General features: G+C 36.4%; 2 protein-coding genes across 3 annotated transcripts; one reads left to right on the top strand and one right to left on the bottom strand.

Annotated features, from left to right (window-relative positions):
• Positions 1-6590: 6590 nt before the first annotated feature.
• On the bottom strand, positions 6591-9799 carry LOC139996262 (uncharacterized). The gene is made up of 3 exons (XM_072020515.1): positions 9467-9799; positions 8051-9389; positions 6591-7285 (listed from the first exon to the last, which is right to left on the bottom strand). Exons 1-3 carry the CDS (start codon positions 9797-9799, stop codon positions 6591-6593), a joined length of 2367 nt encoding a protein of 788 aa, XP_071876616.1.
• A 5425-nt stretch (positions 9800-15224) lies between these two features.
• Positions 15225-20952, top strand: Pit (probable ATP-dependent RNA helicase pitchoune). 2 transcript variants are annotated; one of them, XM_072019983.1, is made up of 10 exons: positions 15225-15468; positions 15565-15669; positions 17590-17658; positions 17904-18164; positions 18228-18542; positions 18617-18918; positions 18995-19147; positions 19224-19394; positions 20229-20406; positions 20708-20952. In XM_072019983.1, the coding sequence occupies exons 1-10, from the start codon at positions 15366-15368 to the stop codon at positions 20797-20799; spliced, it is 1749 nt and encodes a 582-aa protein (XP_071876084.1). In that variant the 5' UTR covers positions 15225-15365; the 3' UTR covers positions 20800-20952. The 2 variants fall into 2 exon arrangements, with proteins under 2 accessions (XP_071876084.1, XP_071876085.1); XM_072019984.1 differs by having other exon boundaries at positions 15226-15459.
• The last annotated feature ends 2175 nt before the right edge of the window (positions 20953-23127 follow it).

The following is a 23127-nucleotide window of genomic DNA, read 5'->3' as shown; positions in this document are numbered from 1 at the left end:
TACAATAATATTTATTTATAGGCAAATGTTTTGTATAACAATTTACTTTTGTATTAATGATATACTTATTCATACTTGTGGTACTTCTTTCATACATGTTTTAGTAGTTACATATAAATATATTTATTGCTTTCGAAATAAATACATAGATAATTATTATAAAAAAAGTTGGTAATTATTGGGAATAGGACGATATCACTGACTTCAATGACCTTGAAACATGTCAATAAGCTCAACGTTATAAATAACTTTTTTCAGTTATAGTTTCCAAGGAATTTGTTTTACAGTCAACGATTCTTGTAATTTCATACGTAATTTATACATATTGAATGATATTTGTATATTTATAATGTCATTTTATTATTATGTATTTATGTTTTATAACTTTTACATTTCCATGAATAAATAATACTAAAATAATATAAAATTAGATCACGATATCGATAAATAACGCGGAATAACTAACATTTATTGAAACTCTTATCAAAGAATGACTATAGGTATATTTTCCTAACATTTCTATAATTATATATATTTTTTATATTGAATATTCCATATTGATGTATCATATCCATTATCTGCAATTCTTTTGATTATATTTATATGCAAAAATAAAAAATGAATATAATATGAAACACTGTAAATTTCACAGAAATAATACTCATTGCAAGAAGACCTACACAGTTTGCAGTATCTGAGAATATAAACAGGCGTAGTGTTTACCATACATCTCGAATCATACCGACATTTCACGAAACCTGCATTATGTATGTATGTATGTATGTGTTTCGTCCAGTGACGCTTTGCGTAGCCCGGAATCTATCACTCGGTCGAGGCGGCCACTCGTTACGTCAACATAATTAGTTGGACCGCAATAATCATAAGGAATTGTCGTAAAACTAAGCATTTCGATTTGACCGTTAAGGCTATTAAATGGTATAAAACACCTTCGAGTCAAAATGTTCCTTATGGTTATTGCTCCATCAGGTATAAAGTGGGATTTTCACCCGCAAGCGACCGGTGGTGGGGCGACCAACACCCAGCAAGAGTTTTCCTCTGCGACAGCGTCACCGAACTTCATTGAATCTACGACTACAGATGAGTCAACATCTCTGCACTGGCTTCACTACTTTAATTCAATCAACATATATCTAATTAACATATATATATATATGTCGGAGATGAAAGGACAACGGGGTCACCCGTTGGAATTGCTTGGAAAAGCTTCAATAGCATTCACGAAATAACCCAGACACAGTCATTCGAAACTTGAGACAATGAGCTTAGGCTCGAGGCGACAATCGGTCGCCGAGCGTAGCCGCGGTCACGGGATGAACGTTTCACCTAACAGAAAAGTACCAATATTATGAGACACACGTTGTATTAACAATCAAACCCTGGGCAAGAGCAATGTCGCAGTTATGTGAGTCTGCCTAGCAACGGTAACAGTTTGTTGGTATCCCAGGCCAACGTTAAACAAAGCTAACGCAACCGTAAGGAAAAGAAAGTTTCCATTACTCAGTTGTTCTTGTGATCTCCTTGGTGAGTGACACATCGTTTAGAGAGCAATATAAAGAGCGTCATAGCGAGCGATACTTTTGTGCATAGAAATTCTATTTTGAGTTTAACAAAGAGTGAGCCCGTGGACCGTGGATTCGCTATATCGAATCTAAGGTCATTGCCATCAGCGTCTAGTTACCGTTGTTACTGTTCAAACTTATTTCTTCTGTATTTGTGTTAATAAACGTTATCTTGATTGTGAAACAACAATGAACAACCCAGGCGAAGATTCTTTACACGCCCATAATCAAAACTCAAACAACTCTACTCCGACATATATATATGTCGGAGATGAAAGGACAACGGGGTCACCCGTTGGAATTACTTGGAAAAACCTCAATTTCATTCACAAAATAACCCAGACACAGTCATTCGAAACTTGAGACAATGAGCTTAGCCACGGTCATGGGATGAACGTTCCACCTAGCAGAGAAGTGCCAATATTATGAGACACACGTTGTGTTAATAATCAAACCCCGGGCAAAGCAATGTCGCAGCTACGCGGGTCTGCATAGCAACGGCGGCTGCAATTTTGTTGGTATCCCGGGCCAATGTTCAACAAAGCGAACGCGATTGTAAGGAGAGGAAAGTTTCCATCAGTCAATTATTGTTGTGATCTCCTTGGAGAGTGACACATCGTCTAGAGAGCAATATACCGAGCGTCACAGCAAACGTTACTTTGTGCTTCAAAATATGTTCTAAGTTTAACAAAGAGTTAGCCCGTGGACCGTGGATTCGTCATATCGAACCTAAGGTCATTGTCATTAGCGTCTAGTTACCGCGGCCACTGGTCGATCTTGTACCATCTATATCTGTGATAATAAACGCTATCTCGATTGTACAACAACGATGAACAACCCAGACGAAGATTCGTTACACGCCCCTAATCCAAGCCCTAACGCCAACTCGACATATATATATATATATATACGCAACGAGCGTGACCATATTGTCTACAATTGTTGTTGGAATAAAAAGTACATTATAACCTGTTACCTTAGCGTTATAATTAATTCAATTATCCTAAACGAAATAGGGGATCGATTAGTTTCGTGGCGTCGATTGTATATCGTAACGGGAATTTACGACCCCCATTGACGCGCTCCTTGAGATCGCGTCTCTCCGCGAACGGTCGATAAAACAGTATGTATGTATGTATAAAGTAGCGTTAAATTTAATATATATACATATGCTGATACTTCAAGCGGTCAATAAAAATATATTTACATTTTTTATGTGCAATAACGTATAATAATTATAATTTTTGCCTAGCGTATTGTACTCATCCCATATTAATTGATTACTTTTATGTTAATTAATATGTAAATTGTAAATTGTAAAATACAGATAGATACATTTTGTTGTAATATAAAAACTAGCGTGGAATTGAATAGGTTCTTGTCTATGCCAGTATGGAAGTGTAGTATCACAATCATGACATAAACAATTCTCGATACTCATATACCGGAGTTCAGGGAAAATCGTCCGAAAATTGAGTCGCGACTAGTTGTGAAATATCAACATGCAAGATACGAAGGTTCACTTTCTGCGCATGCGTAACGTGCTATGAACGTCTCAGACAGAGATAGAGACACTCTGTTCGTCTCTGTTTGTCTCGCAAAAACGCGCATTTTCTTGATCTTCCATATTGACGTTTTCAACTAACGACTAACGAGTAGATATAACTCAATTCTATAGACGGACTTCCCTATCGAGTGTCGAGACTTATTTATATGATCATCATGTTACAATTTGAAACAGATGGTCCAATTATATGGCTCAATTGCTTGCTGTTCAAATGCTTTCAATAGATCTCGGCATTGAGAATAATATTCCACGGCTATATTTTTCACATATAAGTGAACCGTACATACATGTGTTTTCTGACTCCTGTCATATACTGTCGAAAGAAAAAATATACATGATTGTCTTGCAGAATACAGAATTTTATTACATGGGAATAACGAACAGATCATTTGGAAACTTATTTGCTACTTTAAACATTTGAAATCCGCGAGGAAAATGCCACAAATGCCCCTCATCGAAACAGAATAAAAATATCTGGCGACGTGAAATATCGCAAGAAATTAATTACATGAAAAGTTTGTATATCAACGTTACAGCTGCTATTGACTTTTTTTATAGATATATGAAATATCCAGAAATTACATTAAAATATTGATTTACCTACAAAATGAGCAAGGATCAACTTTTTTGTACAATCAGAGGTAGAAGTGGCTGGTGCCTAAATCCGTCCAAAACCGTCTCTCAACTCGTAATATTTGCTCACAAATGATTACTAATTCGGTATGAAATAAATTTTTGCAGTGAAAATTTTTCGATGTTGAATACTACAAAAATTTTAAATGTCTCTTCAGCTACGAAAAATCCACGTTTTGACCTATATGACGCTGCAATATTTTCTACATATAAAACTGACAGAGTTAAAAAGATATAATTTAGAGAACATAGATTCATGAAATCAGTGTTTAGAGGAATTTTATAATTTCAACTTGTCATTGACCATTGAATGGCAGTGTAAGTTACTATTCAGATCAAGCAGTTGGTTACATCGCGAGATACATTGGAAAACAATTAGAATTGAAAATACTGTAGCAGGACGTAGGACGATTCAAATCGAGAGTAACACATGTTGTTTTTCCTCGAAGTATCAACGTCGCTTCGATGTATAAGATTTAAAAGTAAACAAACTTCGAATAAAGCAATATCGCCGTTACGTGTAACCGTCAACCGGAATCGAATTCAAACTTTCCGGTACTCCCCCGACCAGTATAAATAGGCGAACATGCTCTCTAGGAGCGAACGATGATTATGACGTAATATACTAATTCTGTATTTTAGAATATCATAGAGTTATTTTTAATATATCTTATTATCACAAGTATTTACTCGTCTCGTCATTAAATAAATCAACACATTTGGTATCCATCACAGTAAAATATACCGATTGTTTAAGTGCATGTTATGCAAATAGCGATTCTACAAACATTAAACCGAACCTCATAAAAAATACGCGGTTTTCTTACGACACTTTCGTGCAATGTCATTACGATTTGCATTGCTGCAGAAAAATTATTTTATTGATGTATCAATGGGAATATGGATAAACCACCCGTAGAAAAATTTTTGTCATATATTCTTGCTTCTGTAACTTTTTAAGAATTGACGTTAAAAATAAATTTGGATATGCTTTCAGTAGATGATCTAATTAATCATAAACATATCATAAACATATAAAAATTATTTATATCTATATTTATATTTTGAGTGTCCGTATACAATTTCGTATGTATACTTCTCTGAGAAATTATAGTTTGAGAGTTACAGGCACAAATATTCGTCATTTCTTCGTTCATCAAATTATTCACTAATAGCCTTTTTTGTCTATCTTTCTACTATCCTTTCTCGTTATCCTTAATTTGCTTGACTGCATGAACGTTGGGAACATGTATTGTGCGACATTTTTCGTCATGCTATATTATCTCTAATTATATGAACCCAGAGCATTTTGCTTCCTTTCTTATTCCTTGCTTTACTTTATGAGTTAATGTCAAATCATGTATACACTTGTAATTACGAAGAAGGAAACACAATTGTTTATAAGTGTATTCTACATTATTACAAAATGACAAACATAAGTCCATAAAATAGACATAAGTTCTAAAACTATTTGTACTTATATTTATGTATTATTCTACGTACATATATTCTCAATTGCAATTATACGTGTAATTTGTAAATATTTTTCATATATGTACAATACGATTAAAAATTAGCCGAAATATATCTGTGCGTGAGCAAACCTCCTTACACGAACGAAAGCTAAGCACCCCTAGCACCCCTAAGCAGCGGGGTGCACAGGCATCCTCAAATAGAACGATACATGGGCAGCAGTTTATCTCGTACAAGTCATAGAGAAGAAGATTATGACATTTGAAGACGTAAACCACCCTGCGCGAAGTTTTGTAAGAAAAATCATAGATTAAACATTATACCTGCTTACTCATTAATATCCATAACAGCAAATCGAAAACCGCCTCATGGAATTTTCGAATAGAGAGAATTAATATTTCCCCTAATCCTTTGCCTCCATAAATAATTAATAAATAATAGCAAATATAAACAATGTTTATACAAATTTCACACACACACACACACCACGATCGTCTTGTCTGCAGATGTTCACAGAAAAATCATATGCGCGAGTGTCCAGACTGTTTATAAAAAAGTCGGAACGAAAATAGCAATCGTTTTATATTACAGTAAATGTTCAATATAACTTATAGACGGTATACAATATCGGCGTAACATACATCCACTTAATTCGGAACCCACTCGCGAGAACATTGAAAATGGTAACAGTAATATGTATACTCACTATGCAAAGTATTATAAGTATAGTGTATATTAATCCAGATCCTCGCTTTTACAGTGTTACAATACAATAGAAGAAGCGTTCATATATTTATAGCAAAAGACATCATCAAAAAGTTAACCTTATAGCTTAGTTGAAGGCCACAAGAAACAGAAATAGAAATCTATTTATAGCTCTTCTGTTTCTATACCTTGTAATCCTAAACATAATTTATATTTCAAGGCACAATAATATGGACTTCTCCTTATTTCGAATTTTTTGTCTCGCTAAATTATATTCTTTTCGTAACAGCGGTATCCGGGTCACGGATATACAAAAGTAAAGATGTAGAGTTTTTCTTGAAGTAATTACTTCAACAATATTAGTACCTAGATACATTGTCTCGGCGATATCTTTTTTTTTTTTTTCGTGGGGAAATCCTCATGGACGCCTGGCCGCCCTCTGGGGGGCGGCGGGTAGTGTCCGACTCTTGCCGACTAAAACCCCACGGTGGTCTTCATGACGCTTGTCAGGGGTGTCCCGGTTCCTTTCTTTAGATTTGCTACCGCAACACTCCTTCGTCGTCGTCTCCCTTTGTTGTTGTGGGAAGCCTCCGGGTTGAGGTTGGCAGCAAGGGAGGGGGACCACTCCCCCCCTAGTGCCGCATTCCCTGGACCGTCGTGCGAGTCTGAGGGGGAGCCCAGACCCTCCTCAGTCTGACGGCTCCTTCGTCGCGCTCTTCTATGACGGCGGTAGTGGTGGTGCCGCAGTCGCGCGGCGTCGTATCGGTTCTCTTCGGCGAAGCACTAGCTAGCATTACTTGCTCGCAGTAGTTGCGGACGGCGGCTAACTCCTGTTGGCTCCTCGTCATAGCCTCTATGATTGCTTCAGGGGCTAGCCTATCGCCGATGGTGAGGCGTAGTATGCGGCACGGTTCTTCCCACGCTAGGCAGCGCTCCAGTGTGTGTTGTGCCGTATCTTCCTCCTCTTGCCAGAGGTGACAGATTGACGTCACCTCTCTTTGAATTTTTAGCAGGTACTCTCCGAACACGCCGTGGCCGGTGAGTACTTGCGTCATCCTGAATGTGAGTGGGACTCCTTCGCGGTCCCTCCAGGCCTCCCAGTTGGGAAGGATGGCGCGAACGGCTCGGTGTGGCTGCGTGGTGTCTTCCTCCAGCAATTGGGAGCGCCACCTTTCCCATAACCTTCGCTTTGCCTCCCTGCGGACGTCTTGGACCTGTCGGTCACAGTTGGTGGGCTGCGTTTCCCCGTCGCCCGAGCCCGGATCCCTCAGGTGATCGTACACCTGTTGGAGTGCGAGAGCTTGTAGTTCGAACGGAGGTGACGCAGCTATTGTCGCGTAATTTTTAAAGTGAATACAAAAAGTTCAGTATAAAGTCGAGTTTATTTGCCACAGTTAGCTTTTTTATTACAAAAGATCGCAAGAAGAACTGTTCGGATCTGTCTCGTACCATCAAGGAAGAAAGCTCGGTGTGGGTGTGCCCTTTTGAACTCAGAACGCGGATTCGTCGTCCACACTTTTCGGTAGAAAAGTGAGGGTAATGATCCGCGATGCCCATTGGTTAATAAATGAAGTTGTAAAGAGAAAGAAAACCAGATATGGGCATCCTTGTTCATGGGAAAAGCCTGTTATCTCGCCAGACACCCGCTTTCTCCGTAATAATTAAGAGCGTGCAACAAACATGAGGACCATCTGTAAACTGAAAATGTTTATATGAAGAGACATGAAACTGAACAGATTTGGTTTACGGTATCTCCTTAGGCCTGTTGCGGGTTAGTGTAACAATGGATAGGTTTTGATGCCCAGACTATGAGGAATCTCGCAAGAACCATCGCATCTGGCGTAGCACGTGCTAAACAGAAATTTGATCCGTGACACTAGCACGGATGCCGACGCATGGGATATCGTTCTGTATCCCCTTGCTATGCGTATAGCGGTCGTCCTGTGTAGCCTCCGCAGCAAGGTCAGGCTGCGGCGATTGGCCATTAGATCTCCGGCCCATATGGGAGCCCCGTAGAGGACCCGCGATCGAATCACTCCCTCATATAGGCGGCGCACTCCGGTTCCCGCTCCTCCGATGTTCGGCAGTAAACCGCACAGGGCGTTGGCTGCTGCCGTCACTTTCGGGACCAGTAGATCGAAATGTGGACCGAACGTCCATTCGTTGTCAATGGTGAGACCCAGATACCTCATCTGGGATCTCACCGGGACTTCCTCTCCGTCAATGTCCACGCAGAGTTCAGGAGGAGGGGCTCCTCTAGTGCGATCGTCGAAGAACCCCAGTGCCTCTGACTTGGTCGGCGACACGTTCAGGCCCAGTCTCCGGATGGCGCGCACTGCGCATGCCACGGCGGTCTCCGCGAGCCTCTGTGTCTCGTACCACCCGCGGCCCCCGGCCAGGACCAAGGTGTCGTCTGCATAGCACACCATGTCCGTGCCCGGTGGCATGGGGCATCGGAGGACTGAGTCATATGCCGTGATCCACAGAATGGGTCCCAATACCGACCCCTGTGGGACCCCACACTCGACCGGTCTCTTTTCCTCTCCGTTCCTACCGGTGTACGTGATCCATCGATCATTGAGGTACGACCGGATGAGGCGTACTAGGTACGGCGGTACCCTGAAACACTCTAACACCTTTATTATCCCGTCCCAGGGTATGGTGTTGAAGGCGTTTGTGACGTCCAGGGAGATCGCTAGCGCCACTCCTTTCCGGGAGACCATGGCTTCCGTCGTTGCTCTCACCCGCTTCACCGCTTCCACCGTCGATCGACCTCGCTGAAATCCAAATTGGCCGTTGTGCCATCCAGGTGCGCGTTCCGCCATATGGGCCTCCAAACGGGCGACAATTATTCTTTCGAATAGTTTGCCCACCTCGTCCAGAAGGCATATTGGCCTATACGCGGACGGCGAGTCCAAAGGGTGTCCTTCCTTGCTCAGTAGGATCAACCTCGCCGTTCTCCATGCCCGGGGGTATACTTCTTCCCTCAGGCATCTGGTGAACAGGCTTTGCAGACAGGGAGCCAGGGTCTTCATTGACTCTGCCCAGACCCGGCCTGGGATTCCGTTCGGTCCCGGTGTTACGTCGCCGCGGGATGCCATCCTTTTTGTTGCCGCGAAGAGCTCCTCTTGGATGACTCGTAGCTCTTCGCTCCACTTCATGGTCTCGTTGAGGTGGGAGGATGGTGTCCGCCTCGTGTTGCCCTTGTCCTTGTTGTCCCGCCGCCGTGGGAACAAAATTCCGATGACATTGGCAAGCAACCCTGGTTCCATGTTTGCGGTCAATGGGGGTGGGGGGCTGGTGGTATCAGCTTCTTCGTGACCAGTCGGTAGGGCCGCCCCCACGGATCGGATTCGACCGACTCGACCAGTTCCATCCAGGACCGGGCTTTGGCGTTCTGTATTTCCTGCTGGAGAGCGCGTCTCTTCTCCCTGTAGTCCTCATAGCAGTGGGAGATCTCTTCGTCGCGTCTCCGCTTGCGCCTAGCCCTTCGGAGTCTTCTTCGGGCCAGCGCGCATTCTCTTCGGAGTTCCGCGATCTCCTCTGTCCACCAGTAGGCGCAGCGGTTGCGTGCTCCGCCGCCGGGTATAGAGCGCGGCATCGAGGCATCGCAGGCTGCGCTCATGTCCCTTTGCAGGCTTTCCGCTTCCTCGTCGATGCCGCCTTCTTGCGTTACCCGCGCGTCCCAGCTCCACACGGATACGGTGACCGCCGCCTGGAGCAGGTCTCTGTCCCTTTCCTTCAGTCGCCATCTTGGAGTTGGCGGTGGACGGGAACGGCTTGGGCCTCGGGTGTTGCTGCGGTCCTGTCTTGTGGACGTAGTCTCCGAGGTAAGCTCCATCATTATGTATAGGTGGTCGGACAGTGTTTCGACCTCCTCAGCCACTCTCCAGTTGCGTATCCGTCGGTGCAGGCTGGCAGTGGTCCACGTGATGTCTACCACAGAGGAACCCCTCCATGCTACGCACGTGCTCGTTGAGCCCCTGTTGGTTAGCAGGAGCCCGAGGCCCGCGGCCCAGTCGGACAGCATTCTTCCCCGTGCGTTTGTACGGCTGTCTCCCCACTCCGAGGAACGGGCGTTGAAGTCCCCCAGTATGAGCACCTGGCGGGAGCGGCATCTTCTTCTCATGCAGTTGCTCACTCCGTTCAGGAAGTCTCCGTACGCGTCCAGGCCGCTGTTGGGGCGACGTAGACGCCCATCACCGCTATCCCAGCCCACTCGACCGCGACGTATCCGTTGCCACGATCTAGCAGGGCGCCGGGGGCGCTCGACGTCGTTGTCGTCGTCCATCCGATCGCCGTTGACCCTGCCAAGTCCCCGACCCAATTGGGGGAGTCGGGGACGCTATATGGCTCTGCTACCACAGCGAGGGCGACCTCGCTCTCCCGGATGGTCTGGTAGAACAGGTCTTGCGCTCGCCTCGATCTTCCTAGGTTGCCCTGGAGTATGCGCTTGATTTTATTGCGCCAGCTCCATGCCCCCCCCCCCCGGCCATCTACCGCTGCTGCTGCTGGTGTTGTTTCTTTGGCGGCGACGGCGGTGGCGGGGCATCCCTGTGTTCTTTCCGTGGCGACTGGTTCGCGGAAGGGTGTTTTTTTTTTCTGGTCACCCTTCTTGTCTTTGGCGGCGTGCATGCCGTCCCTCCCATCCTATGATTGGCGGGTGCCCCGAGCGATTCGCACAGAGGGCATCTGGGTGCGAAGGCGGGACATTCTCTTGCACGGTGTCCGCTTCCGCCGCACCTGTAGCACAGGTGCCCTCGTTCCGCAGTGGACACGCATGTGGCTCGTACGTGTCCAAGCTCTAGGCATTTGTAGCATTGGAGCGGCCTCTTTGGGATCGCGATGACCCTCGCAGTGGACCATCCCTAGGCTACTTTCCCTGCCTGGGCCAATTTGCGGGCTCCGGCCACCGGGCACTTTACATACGCCGCCCCGAGGCCGCTTCTGGTGGCTCCGATCTCCCCCACTTGTATTTCCGCGACTCCGCACTCTGCCGCCAGGGCCAGCGCTTGTCGCAGTTCCTCCTTCTCTATCGAGATGTCGATACCAACTATCTTGAGTTCCGCCGTCCTTGTAGGAGCTGCTACTTTGATCGCTGTTGGGTCTAGCACCTTCGCCAGTTGCAACGCTTTTTCTCTTCCTTTGTCACCGGGTACCTTGATTATTATTGCGCCTGTCACGGCCTTCCTCATTCCTATCGACTTAACGCCGATCTCCGTGAGGGGTCTCGACGATATCTGACATTGGATCATGTTACACCACTCGATCGTGACGAGCCGTTGTCACACATTCAGAAAGAGTAGTAGGATAAACAAAACTTTCTACATGCCACAGCCATCGAAACAATAACTAGATAGTAACAGAATAGCCGCGTCTGATAGACACCCGACGATAAACCCTCCAGAGAGACCAAACCTTAGTATAAGAACTCTCCCAAATCAGCACTCAGTACCTATTTTGTTATAACACTCTGAACCGTTACTCTGTTGGATTCGTACAATAAATTTTACTATCATATCTAAAGTCCGAATTTTTACCTTACTTGTGAAACGTTCGAACGCGAGGAGATCACGTGTGATCTGTCAATTTCGTAATTTCTTGTGTCTCCTACGTGACAAAATTGGCGATCCCTGCCAGGATCCATTCAACGTATCAAGAGAAAACTTCAACGGGAACTCCACGGATTCTATAGCGAAGAACCACGGTCACCTTCTTGATCAAAAGGAGGATCTACAAAGAACTTTGGTAAGTTGGCTTTCGTACATTTGTAACGACACGTGAGCTAGAGGAACGATTCAAACCATCTTATATATAATAAATAATAAATAAACTTCAGGCAAAATAATGTGCAACCGTCGAACGAAGACGAATTTGAATTTTCCGTCTCTCCCTCGATCAGTATAAATAAACGGACGCGATCGTAAGGAGTTCAGTACCTATCGAGTGTACCTGCCGAGTTATCAACGAGTTCTCAACGATCTAATTAGCGGTTTACACTGTCTTTAACGAATCCGTTAGTACGCGCATCTTAGCGAATATTGATTGTACTTATTTATTTATTATTTTAGAATACACTTGACAGTTTCAACAACGAGCAATCTCGTCTTATAAATCTCACGATCAATCATCCTCTACAAGTCCTCTAGATATTATTGAAACAGTAGAGGCGAAATACCTTCTGAAGATAGTAACTCATCTTCTGCTGAAAGTGTCATATCTCTCAACGTAAATCCAACTGATAAGAGTATCGTTGAACAAAACGAACTAATTTCTACTTTGATTGAACAAAGCCTAACTCACGAGCTTAGAAGCTTTAGAAATAGTATCGATCAAGACACTAAATATATAAAAGAATTTACAGAAACTAGCGATGAAAACTACGCCAAGGAAATACGTAATCTTATAAAAACCATGGAACTGTAGCGGCACTCGACAGCAAAATACCACTACTCGTCACTAACTAGTGTCGGACTAGTGTGCAGTAATTAGCGCCTTAGATTACGAACGTTCGGGACCTGGGTTTCAAATCCCGGTGATCGGAGTCCGATTGCGCGGCATCAAAAATGAGAAGAAAAATGCAGCAGTACCCCAGCAGCGACACCGGCGACCCGCGGCAGAACCTGTCTCACTCTACACATTAGCAGTAGCGCACTATCATCAGGTATTATAACCTTTATTCAAAATGTTATGTAACAAGTCGATTTATATATTGATAGTGAGGCGATATTCCGTTATTCTGAACACAATATGTGTTTAAGTAAATGATCAAATTTACCGTTTAAATGACTATCACGTTAAAGTAAGCTATACAGTAGGTTAGAAGTACCAAACTTGTAAAAACTCAAAGCTTTTGAACCAATGGATTCCTATATTAGAAAGATAAAATGTCGTCCGTATTTTTCTCTATTCATGTAAGTACTATTAGAAAATGCCAAAAAAGCATTTATAACATTTTACAATAAATGATCTCATATGAAAGGTCGTTCAATTCGTTTCAACAAGCATCATCGTACTAATGAAAAGGAATATTTGATTCCATGCGACGATGAAAAAATATTGCTGCCAGTATAATTGACATGTCAAATACCAAGGATTAATGTTAAATCTAAATGATATGTGGAAAAATATTAAAATTATTGCATTAATCTATAATTGTTTGGAAGGGAATATTCTCTTTTCTTCTCTAAAAAAATATAGTAAACAATCAATTTCTTTTTCTTAGATAACTTACAATTAGTTTCGTTATTGCGTGACTTTGTCACTCTCATATTTGTCTATCTCGGATAGAAAAGTAGATATGAATGTTTTAGTAGAACCGTACAATTAAATTGATTCTTGTAGCATGGAATTCAATCGGTTCTTGTCTATGCTAGTGTGCAACTAAACAGAAAGATCGATAGCTCAGGACGTTGAAAATCGATTCTCGATTTTCAGGTAAATATTGTATAGAACTTGTTACTTCGCGTCTATGTAATTTATTGTTATTTATTGTTATAGACGGATATCAATTATTGTTTATTTTTGTATTTTATCTAACTACTTTCACAATAAAACTCGATTTTCAGACTTCAGAATCGATCACCTGAATTATCCCAAGATTTACGATCATACATATATATATATGTCGGATCATCTTTGGAAAACGGGGCGTGTAATGAGTCTTGCTGCTAGTTGTCCATAGTTGTCTTATACCAGATGGTGTTTGTTTATGGAAATGTATTACAAAAGTTAACAAATGATATCGATGATTGAGTGATCGAGATGTCTGTGACGATGAATTTAGGTTCGATAACGAATACACGGTAAACGGGATGACGATTGCGATTAGGAACTCGGTGTACGTGTTCACTGGGCTAGTCGAACTTATCGGATTGCACCTCAATCCAAGTGGAACTGCCCTTATATACTCCTCTCCGTATTCCTCAGATCAATCCCTGTTTTTAAGGAGAATTATTTAATTACTTTATACCTCTGTTAGATACACGTCCCTCCCGTGACCGTGGCTATTATGTGATCCATTATTCATTATATTCAGATGTGATTATATTCAGTGATCCATTATGTCACTTCGAGCCCAAGCCCACTGTAATAAATCTCGGATAACCATAATTGACTTAACTCATAAACAGCTATTTCTCAGTTTTATTTTTTAAGTGCGACTATAATAAAAGGTCTGGACTAAAGTATTGGAGACCTTCCCAAATATTCCGAAAGAAAGGCTCTGGCGTCCCTTTATCTCCGATATATATATGTTTAGAATTGTGGCCCCAATAGCATATACAAAAAACATCAAAATCGGTGATATGGGCGAACTTCTAAATAATTACCATAAATTTTACTCAGTAATGGAAGTAAGATAGATGAAAATCGTAAAATTAGTCATGACATCAAATCTTGTCTGTAGTTAATTTGTTCTTCTGTTTTTGTCGTTTCTGTAAATGAATACGTATGCAAACCAGATACAATATCGCCAGAAATATTATTCGCAGTCTACCAACTATTGAAATTACTATTAAAATGAAATTTAAATTTTATTATAACAAAAACATTATTGTGAGAAAAGTGAATTTAATGTTATATCTAAAAAGCTATTGCATATGGAGAATATATTAAAATTATTGCATTATTTTACTGATCCATTATCGTTTTAAAGGAAAGATTTTCTCTTCTTCTCTAAAAAGATATAATAAATAATTAATTTCTCTTTCAAAGGCAAGTTAGTTTAATTATTGCGCGATTTTATTATTCTCATATTTGTTTATATCGAATAGAAAAGATTTCCATAGAACCATACAATAAAACAGGCTCTGATGATGTGAATCACAGCGCCACAGCATGCCACAGCATGCCACATTTGTGGTGGAACTAAATAGGTTCTTGTATATGCCAGCGTGAAACCAAATAGAACAGATACTTTATAATAAAGTTCAAATAATAGAGTTCAGTTTGCCCTTCAAATAATAAAGTTCAGTTTGGCGTTTAATTTAATTGTATAATATTTATATTTTTTAATCTGTAATTTCTAAGTTTGTTTAATTCATTTTCTAATAAAACCTCTGTTTTGGTTCTTATTTTATTGAAGTTTTAAGCTATTCTTTCTTCGTATAAATTAAAAAAAAATAATAGGGAAAGATTAATGCGGATAGAATTCCCACCTCCATCTTTTGACTGACATTTTTAATATTGGATCAAGAATTTCCCTTCTCACATGTGTTCTTAGCAACGTCTTGAAGCAGGGAGATTGCTATATCAGTGAGAGAAACGCTCTGATTGGGCGACCGTAACGCCCACTGCCAGTCATTGCAAACTAGTTTTAAAGAAGACAATTTTCAGTTTAGCACATGGATAAAACTTGTTGAGATATTTTATTGCATTAAAATAAGCATTTGATTTGTTAAATAAATATGTCAGTACCTAATAAAGTTTTAATGCGAAAAATTAAGAAGAAAGAAAGGAAGAAACTTGAAGTATTGAAAGAACGGGAGAAACAAATACAAGGTTATAAATGTAGTCATAAAATATAATTTATTATCGCTATATTATAACCTATCTTTACATAAAATTATTAGCTCTTAATGATAATCTATTTTATATTAATGGCAGGTGAAGCCCCAATTGAAAACTTAGAAGATGATATTCAAGAAAATGATAGAGATGTTATGAATGAATCGAAAAGACGTCACTCACAAGAAAGTGAGCCAGTAAAAAGTAAGTTAAAATAATTATTTATTTAATTTATACAATTTAGATTGCATTTATTAATATTTTAATTTTCTTCAAAACTGAAAATAGAGTGTATTTATGTTTGTTATATTTTTAAGGCACATATAAAGTATACACAATAGTGAAAGCATTGCTATGTAGAATTTAATTTGTTAACTGAAATTAGTATATTAACATCCGTTAGAATCAAAACAGATTTACTCAAAGTAATTGCTTTTTATAATTTCCTAATTTTTATCTAAATCATGTTTGAGAAAAATTCTTTGATATTTAAGTAACCTTTTAATGTTCATATTCTTTACTATCTAACCATAAAAAAATAATAATATAATAGAATGGAAAGTGTAATGTAAATAGTAAAAGAAAGTAATTCTTTCTATAAATGTGAAAAATATAATTTTCAATCAGCGTAAAAATGTTCAAAGTTTAATTTTTTATCTTCTTGGATGAGCGAAAATAATAAATTGGATGTCTCTAAAATTTCTATTGTTTGCATACTAATATTCGTATAATGAAAAATATATATAATATACAAGATGTGTCAAGGAGTTAATGATAAACTTTAACAGCATGTAGTATTTATTAACACAGGCAAAAGAGTTTTAATGAACATGAATCCAAATGTCATTATTTTTCCACTTATAGAATGTTTCCATTACTTATACTTATCTATGTTTACATTAATCTACAACATATATTTAACGTGATGGTCATTCATTTCATCACATGCTTTGACATGGTATGTTGCAGAATCATTATTTAAATTATTTAAATTATGATTAATTATTTAAATAGTGTAAAAGTAAGTTGAGAAATAACAGTAATTATTTAATATCAGACAATCTCGTCGATTCCAATGACCTTCAAGTGTGTTGTCCAAATCAACATCATGAACAACTTTCCCCTATGCATGTTACCATCGCTTGGCTATAGTTTCCTAGATATACGTAAGAAACCTCAATTAAATTTATTGTACAACCATACTTCATTCTGGCATAAATGGACGCAGAGATGGCATAAAGTTTCTATGATCACAAATTTGATCATTTTATCATTGATCATGTCGTGTCCTGGAGCTTCCTTTGGATTTATGTTGTTATTAAGAATGAAACTTCCAAAAAAATAATCAAAATCTTTCTTCAAAAAATCGTGCCTAGAAGGGCAGTAAATAGTAGATATTGCAGACTATACCAGTCTTGAATCATAACATTAGATGCCTGGAGATAATTCTTTTTATATCATGCTTCTAATGGAGCTTATAATGTTTTATATTTGATTTTATATTAATGTCTGATTTACCTGACCACTGGGGTGTTGAATGTGATGTATTATAGACATTGATATTTAAGTGATTTTTGTTTGTGAAATGAGTTTCAAAAATGAGCATTATATCTATTTTGTAGCAGTCTAGGATGATTTCCAGTTTGTTTTTATGTTGAACTAATGCAATGGCATTCCCTGTAGTAATATATATCAGCTTCATTATTTTATACTGAGCGTTATTTTATTTATTACCAGTGCTAACAAAGATAATAAGTTGTTTATATGTTCTGTCTGTGTTTTAATTAATTTCTCTAATCTGCTGAAATTTTCTATAGTTTGTACATTAGTAGTATGGCTATTGTTGGTATTATATGATGTAGATCTTTATTAACAATAAGACTGTAAACCAACTGAGACATGAGAAATTAAACGTAGCCATATGTGCTATCTGTTTATTTGAGAGTATATGACTTTTACTTTATATATTTTTCATCTGTATAAACTTGAATAATCTATTTATATAATATAAAACAACTATTTGTATGTGATATTAAAAAATTTCAAATCTAAATCTTATTTCATCAACCCAGACGTTTCCCTTAATATATTTATTGTATAACATGTAATTATTATATGTTACAGAGAAAAGAAAGAAAATCGAAGATGATCAAATATCACAAGAAAACAATACTAATAGTATTGATGAAAATTGTAAGTATTTTAAGAAAATTTCACTAATCTTTTAATTACTGTAAATTCCAAAACAAAAACATTTGCTATAAGTGACATATCATTCGGAAGTTAACCATCGAAATTCATTAAAAATATTTTTATTTAAAAAGTTCCTTTCATACAATTTTATGGTTTACCCCTTAGATAATCAGTATTAAATTATATATAATATATATATATATATATATATGAATATTAATTTGATTTATTTTTCATTCTTGCAGTACCTGGATCTGCAATGGGTCTAACGATAGCAAATGATACAAATTTTAAGGTATTAGCAGAATCTGTTTGTGAAAATACTTTAAAAGCAATAGAAGACATGGGTTTTACAAACATGACAGAAATACAAGCTAAAGCTATTCCTCCTTTACTAGAAGGAAGAGATCTAGTGGGTTCTGCAAAAACAGGATCTGGGAAAACTTTAGCATTTTTAATACCTGCTGTTGAATTAATTTATAAATTGAAATTTATGCCTCGCAATGGTATGTTAATAATATAAATAAAATATTCGGGATATAAGTATTTCAATATATTACTATTTTTAGGCACAGGTTGCATTATTATATCTCCAACACGAGAGTTATCTATGCAAACATTTGGAGTTTTAAAAGAACTAATGAAGTATCATTACCATACATATGGTTTATTAATGGGGGGTGCTAATAGACAGACTGAAGCTCAAAAACTTGCAAAAGGAATTAATATTATCGTAGCTACCCCTGGTAGATTATTGGATCATCTACAAAATACAGCAGACTTTTTGTATAAAAATCTTCAATGTCTGGTTATTGATGAAGCTGATCGTATCTTAGATATTGGTTTTGAAGAAGAACTGAAACAAATTATTAACATTTTACCAAGTTAGTTCAATCTTTCATATTTTTGTAGCAGAAATAATGATAATGATAAAGAATATATACATATTTTATTATAGAAAAGAGATTAACAATGTTGTTCAGTGCAACACAAACCAAGCGAACGGAAATGTTAACAACTTTAGCTTTAAAAAAAGAACCAGTTTATGTTGGTGTTGATGATGATAAGGAAAAAGCAACAGTAGAAGGTTTAGAACAGGGTTATGTTGTGTGCCCCAGTGAAAAGAGATTTTTACTTTTATTTACTTTTTTAAAAAAGAACAGAAAGAAAAAGGTTATGGTTTTCTTCAGTTCGTGTATGTCAGTCAAATATCACCATGAACTACTAAATTACATTGATTTGCCAGTATTAAGCATACATGTACGGTACAGTGTGGAATACTTTCAATTAGTTGATACCTAATAGTTTTATATTACATATTTTAATTATTTGATAGGGGAAACAGAAACAAACGAAGAGAACAACAACATTTTTCCAATTCTGTAATGCATCTTCTGGTATACTCCTTTGTACTGATGTGGCTGCACGTGGTCTTGATATACCAGCTGTTGATTGGATTGTACAATATGATCCTCCAGATGATCCTAAGGTAAATTAAATTAAATGTAACATAATGCAAACATTATTAAATTGGTAATGAATATAATAGCTAAATGTTGTTGCAGGAATATATTCATCGTGTTGGTAGAACAGCTCGAGGAGAAGGTAGCAGCGGTCATGCGTTACTAATTTTAAGGCCAGAGGAACTTGGTTTCCTCCGTTATCTTAAACAGGCTAGAGTACCTGTAAACGAATTTGATTTTTCATGGAATAAAATTGCTGATATTCAATTACAGGTAAACATACATATTTTCATTTTTATTTTTTAACTAAAAATTAATAGAATTGGAAATATTTTATTTAAAGCAATCCGTAAATCCATATTAAAACTTTACAAAATGAAGATAGCGAAATATAATCTCTAAATTCTATTCAATTTTGTAACAAAGTCAATTTGTAGAATCTGTCAAAACAAGAATGATTATATTCCATGTTAGGTATATGTAGGAAGTTGATAGTTTTTGATATCATGCCTTATATTTTAAAATATGCAACATGTATATCATGGTTATTAACTGATATATGGTGTCTATACACCAAATATAAAAAATATTCTTTTCTATAAATATATATATCTGTATTACTCTGTTTTTTTGAGTTTTTTTTTTTTAAAGTCATGGGTAAAGGATATGTAATAATTGTGTGTGCAAACATTTTCTGTAAACTATAAAATGCAAAGACGACTAAAAATGTAAATTAAATACACGAATTGGATACCTTATGTATCAGTTACGGTATTTCAGATTAAAATAAATTGAATTTTTCTGTTATTTCCATCTACAAATATAAATCACTTTTACTCCAACATTTTGAATGCACAGAAAAAACAAAATGTGTGTGACAAAAAAATGAGTTTCTTCTACATTTGTTTTACATTAAACCGTAATTTTCCATAATAAAAATTATAAAAATTTATATATTTGATAATGTATGATGCTATTAAATATAATACTTCTTATTATTAATTTCTGTTGTTTTAAAGTAATTCTAATAATTGTTTTAATATAGTTAGGATTATCTGAAGTGTGCTACATTAAAATAATTAAATTGTGTTTCCTCATCTGTTTTAGCTTGAAAAATTGGTTTCGAAGAATTATTTTTTGAATATGTCAGCAAAAGAAGCCTTCAAAGCATATGTGAGGGCATATGATTCTCATCATTTAAAACAAATTTTTGATATTGAAACCCTGGACTTATCAAAGGTCGCAAAATCTTTTGGGTTCGTGGTTCCACCAGCTGTGGATTTGAGTATCCTTTTTAATATAGTCTCTTATTGAGATTTCAATAATATTTGGTATTTTAATACTTAATTTGCGTATTTACTATATTCATTTACTATATATATATGCGTATAATGCACAGAAAACTAGACTTCAATTATATAAAATGTTAAAAATGTTCTTTCTTTATTTGCTATATTTTTATAATGTACAGAAAATTTTTTATTCTTTATATATTTTTGTTTGAATTATATATATGTACCTGCTAGCTGCATTTATATATACAAATATTGTAGAAAAATTGCTTCCTTAACATTATTTCATTATAGAAGTGGGAATAAGTAAAAATTCTCGACCACGAAAAAAATTAGGTGGAGGTGGTTATGGATACTCTAAATTTAAATCACGGTCTAACTTTTAAATTGATTATCTTATATAAAATGCAAAATATGATTTGCCTAATTTTATAAAGAAATAAGATATATTTCATAAAACATAATTCTTTATTTACCTTTTTAAGGTATTGTACAATATGCAAGATTTGTATAAAATATTACAAAATTTATAAATAAGACATGTGTGGATATTTATTTCCTGGAATAGTTGTATTGTTTGTAAGAATATTTTAAATGAATATTTTAATGAATTATTTATGTATACTGCAATTTGTAAAACTATATAATAACTATTGCTGTATATAATTATTTTATTATCACAGTATGAAGTATAATATAGAGATATAGAATCCATCTAGATATATTATAATATTTTTTACAGCTGTATTAAATTAGGTTAGATTTAAATAAAGTTAACTTATTCGAGGCAAAATTTGATTCATCCGTAAAGATCTTATTTCATGCTACACTAGCAAATATTTAATTATGCTATATTAATATTTTATTTTATTTTTATATTTTTTGTGACTAAAAGATAAATAGCATACTAGTTAATTATACTATGATCCATGAAACAGTTTTTAAAGTAACTACACAGAATATATTCTTAAAAAAAAAAGGGGTAAAACTTTATATCGTCTTGTGGTACTATAGCTTATTGATTTAAAAGTAATGAAAGACTGTAAACAGATGTAGATTATTTCACATAAATATATTGTAAAGTACTCAGCATCGCTAGAATATGATGGCAATAAATTATATATTATGTTATTATATATAGACGGTGCTGCTAAGTATTATAAAATAACCAATATATTCTTTTAATTGTTTATATTACCTGTCATTTCTTATAAACTAAAGAACTAAAAAGAAACTATTGATTGGTGAAAAATGACATGAGAAATACTTTATAATGTGTGACACCCACGCTATTTCTCAGTAGTACCATGTATGGCACATGGTGTATGACGTCAACGCTACTTTATACTAACCAATACATGCGTGTAGGCGTGTTGGATATGGCACAAAAGGAAACGCTCGTGGGATAACACTAAGGCGACAGAATTTATAATCGATCGCTGTTTTTGAGTCACGTCTTTATAGATTACTATTTGTAAAATTCCTCTTCTCTCTTTTCAAGAAATAAAATTACAATATATATTTTACTTTTTCGATAAGGTGTATACGTTTTTACTTTTAACTTTTATTGTTATCGCCTATGATCCTTTAAGCAATTATAAAGAAGAATTTATTGTCAATAACATCAAATAATATATATTTATATTTAATAATATTTAATAATATATATTTCCTCCATTTAACAGATATCTATGTTTTTATTCTATACGACTTAACGTACTAAAACTTAAAATAAATTTCAAACATTTAAAAAAACTACGAGAAAGATTTCAATACTCAAATTTTCCATATGTAACATTATATAATAATGTACAAAATTGAACATAGATTTACAAAAATGAACCTTTCATGTTTTTCTTATTCAAAAATGGGCACATTTTTTTGTAAATAATTTGAATGAGCATTTTTGTACAAACTAATCAAGGACAATATTAAAATTTCCCAATATTTAATTGATATATTACGCATCTTTCAATCCTTGTCCAAAGACTATAATAAAAATTAAAAGAAATTATTGTCTGTGAAAATTATTTTCTAGATAAAATGTTTTTTCATTATCGTTTGATTACTTCAAAAGCAAGGGAATATTTTGAACAACATAACTATTTCAAACAATTTAATCTTGCAAGTTCAAATAACTCTCCATCCTCCATGTGACTGTATTTTCAGTTATATTAAATTGTATATATACTAATAGTAATAATTAGACAATAATAAAATATCAACAGAATTTAAACACTGATACGAAATGCCAAGTTTGAACAAATATATTAGTCATACATTTATTTTGTTTCGTGCCAAGTTTCCGTGTAAACTTGCGATATGAATGTGTGCAAAAGTGTAGTTTATGTTAATATTAAGTATATTTTGTGTATTTATCGCGTAGATTTAAACATTGAAGTAATGTGAACACATCGTTTGAAAATCGAGAGAATAAAAATAATTACATAAAAAATACAATAAAATTTATCTATTATTCATTGTATTTATGAGTGAAATGAAATTTTCAGTATACGAAGTTCCGTTTTCAATCAAATTTATTTTGAGAACTTTTGTATATGTTATATATTGGTTATTGTATTGCGCCATTTAATACTACATTAAAACTTAAAACAAATGCAATTATATACAATATAGAAAATATACATATGAAATTAATAAATAAATATCCTTTACGAATTTAAAACAACCCTGTGTAACGATAATGCCAAAAT

This window comes from Bombus fervidus, chromosome 17, assembly GCF_041682495.2.
Source record: "Bombus fervidus isolate BK054 chromosome 17, iyBomFerv1, whole genome shotgun sequence".
NCBI classification, from domain to species: Eukaryota; Metazoa; Arthropoda; class Insecta; order Hymenoptera; family Apidae; genus Bombus; species Bombus fervidus.
This window is presented reverse-complemented; position numbering and strand designations above follow the sequence as displayed.

Excerpts from the sequence above, each read along its gene's own strand:
- LOC139996262 (XM_072020515.1), bottom strand. The coding sequence starts at position 9,799 with ATGGAGCTTACCTCGGAGACTACGTCCACAAGACAGGACCGCAGCAAC. Across the intron at positions 9,390-9,466 it reads TCCGAAGAGAATGCGCGCTG|GGAGAAGAGACGCGCTCTCC; the intron begins GCCCGAAGAAGA and ends TGAGGACTACAG. Across the intron at positions 7,286-8,050 it reads AGCAGCCAACGCCCTGTGCG|CTGCGTCACCTCCGTTCGAA; the intron begins GTTTACTGCCGA and ends ACGCGACAATAG.
- Pit (XM_072019983.1), top strand. The coding sequence starts at position 15,366 with ATGTCAGTACCTAATAAAGTTTTAATGCGAAAAATTAAGAAGAAAGAA. Across the intron at positions 15,670-17,589 it reads AGAAAGTGAGCCAGTAAAAA|AGAAAAGAAAGAAAATCGAA; the intron begins GTAAGTTAAAAT and ends TATATGTTACAG. Across the intron at positions 18,919-18,994 it reads TGCCAGTATTAAGCATACAT|GGGAAACAGAAACAAACGAA; the intron begins GTACGGTACAGT and ends ATTATTTGATAG.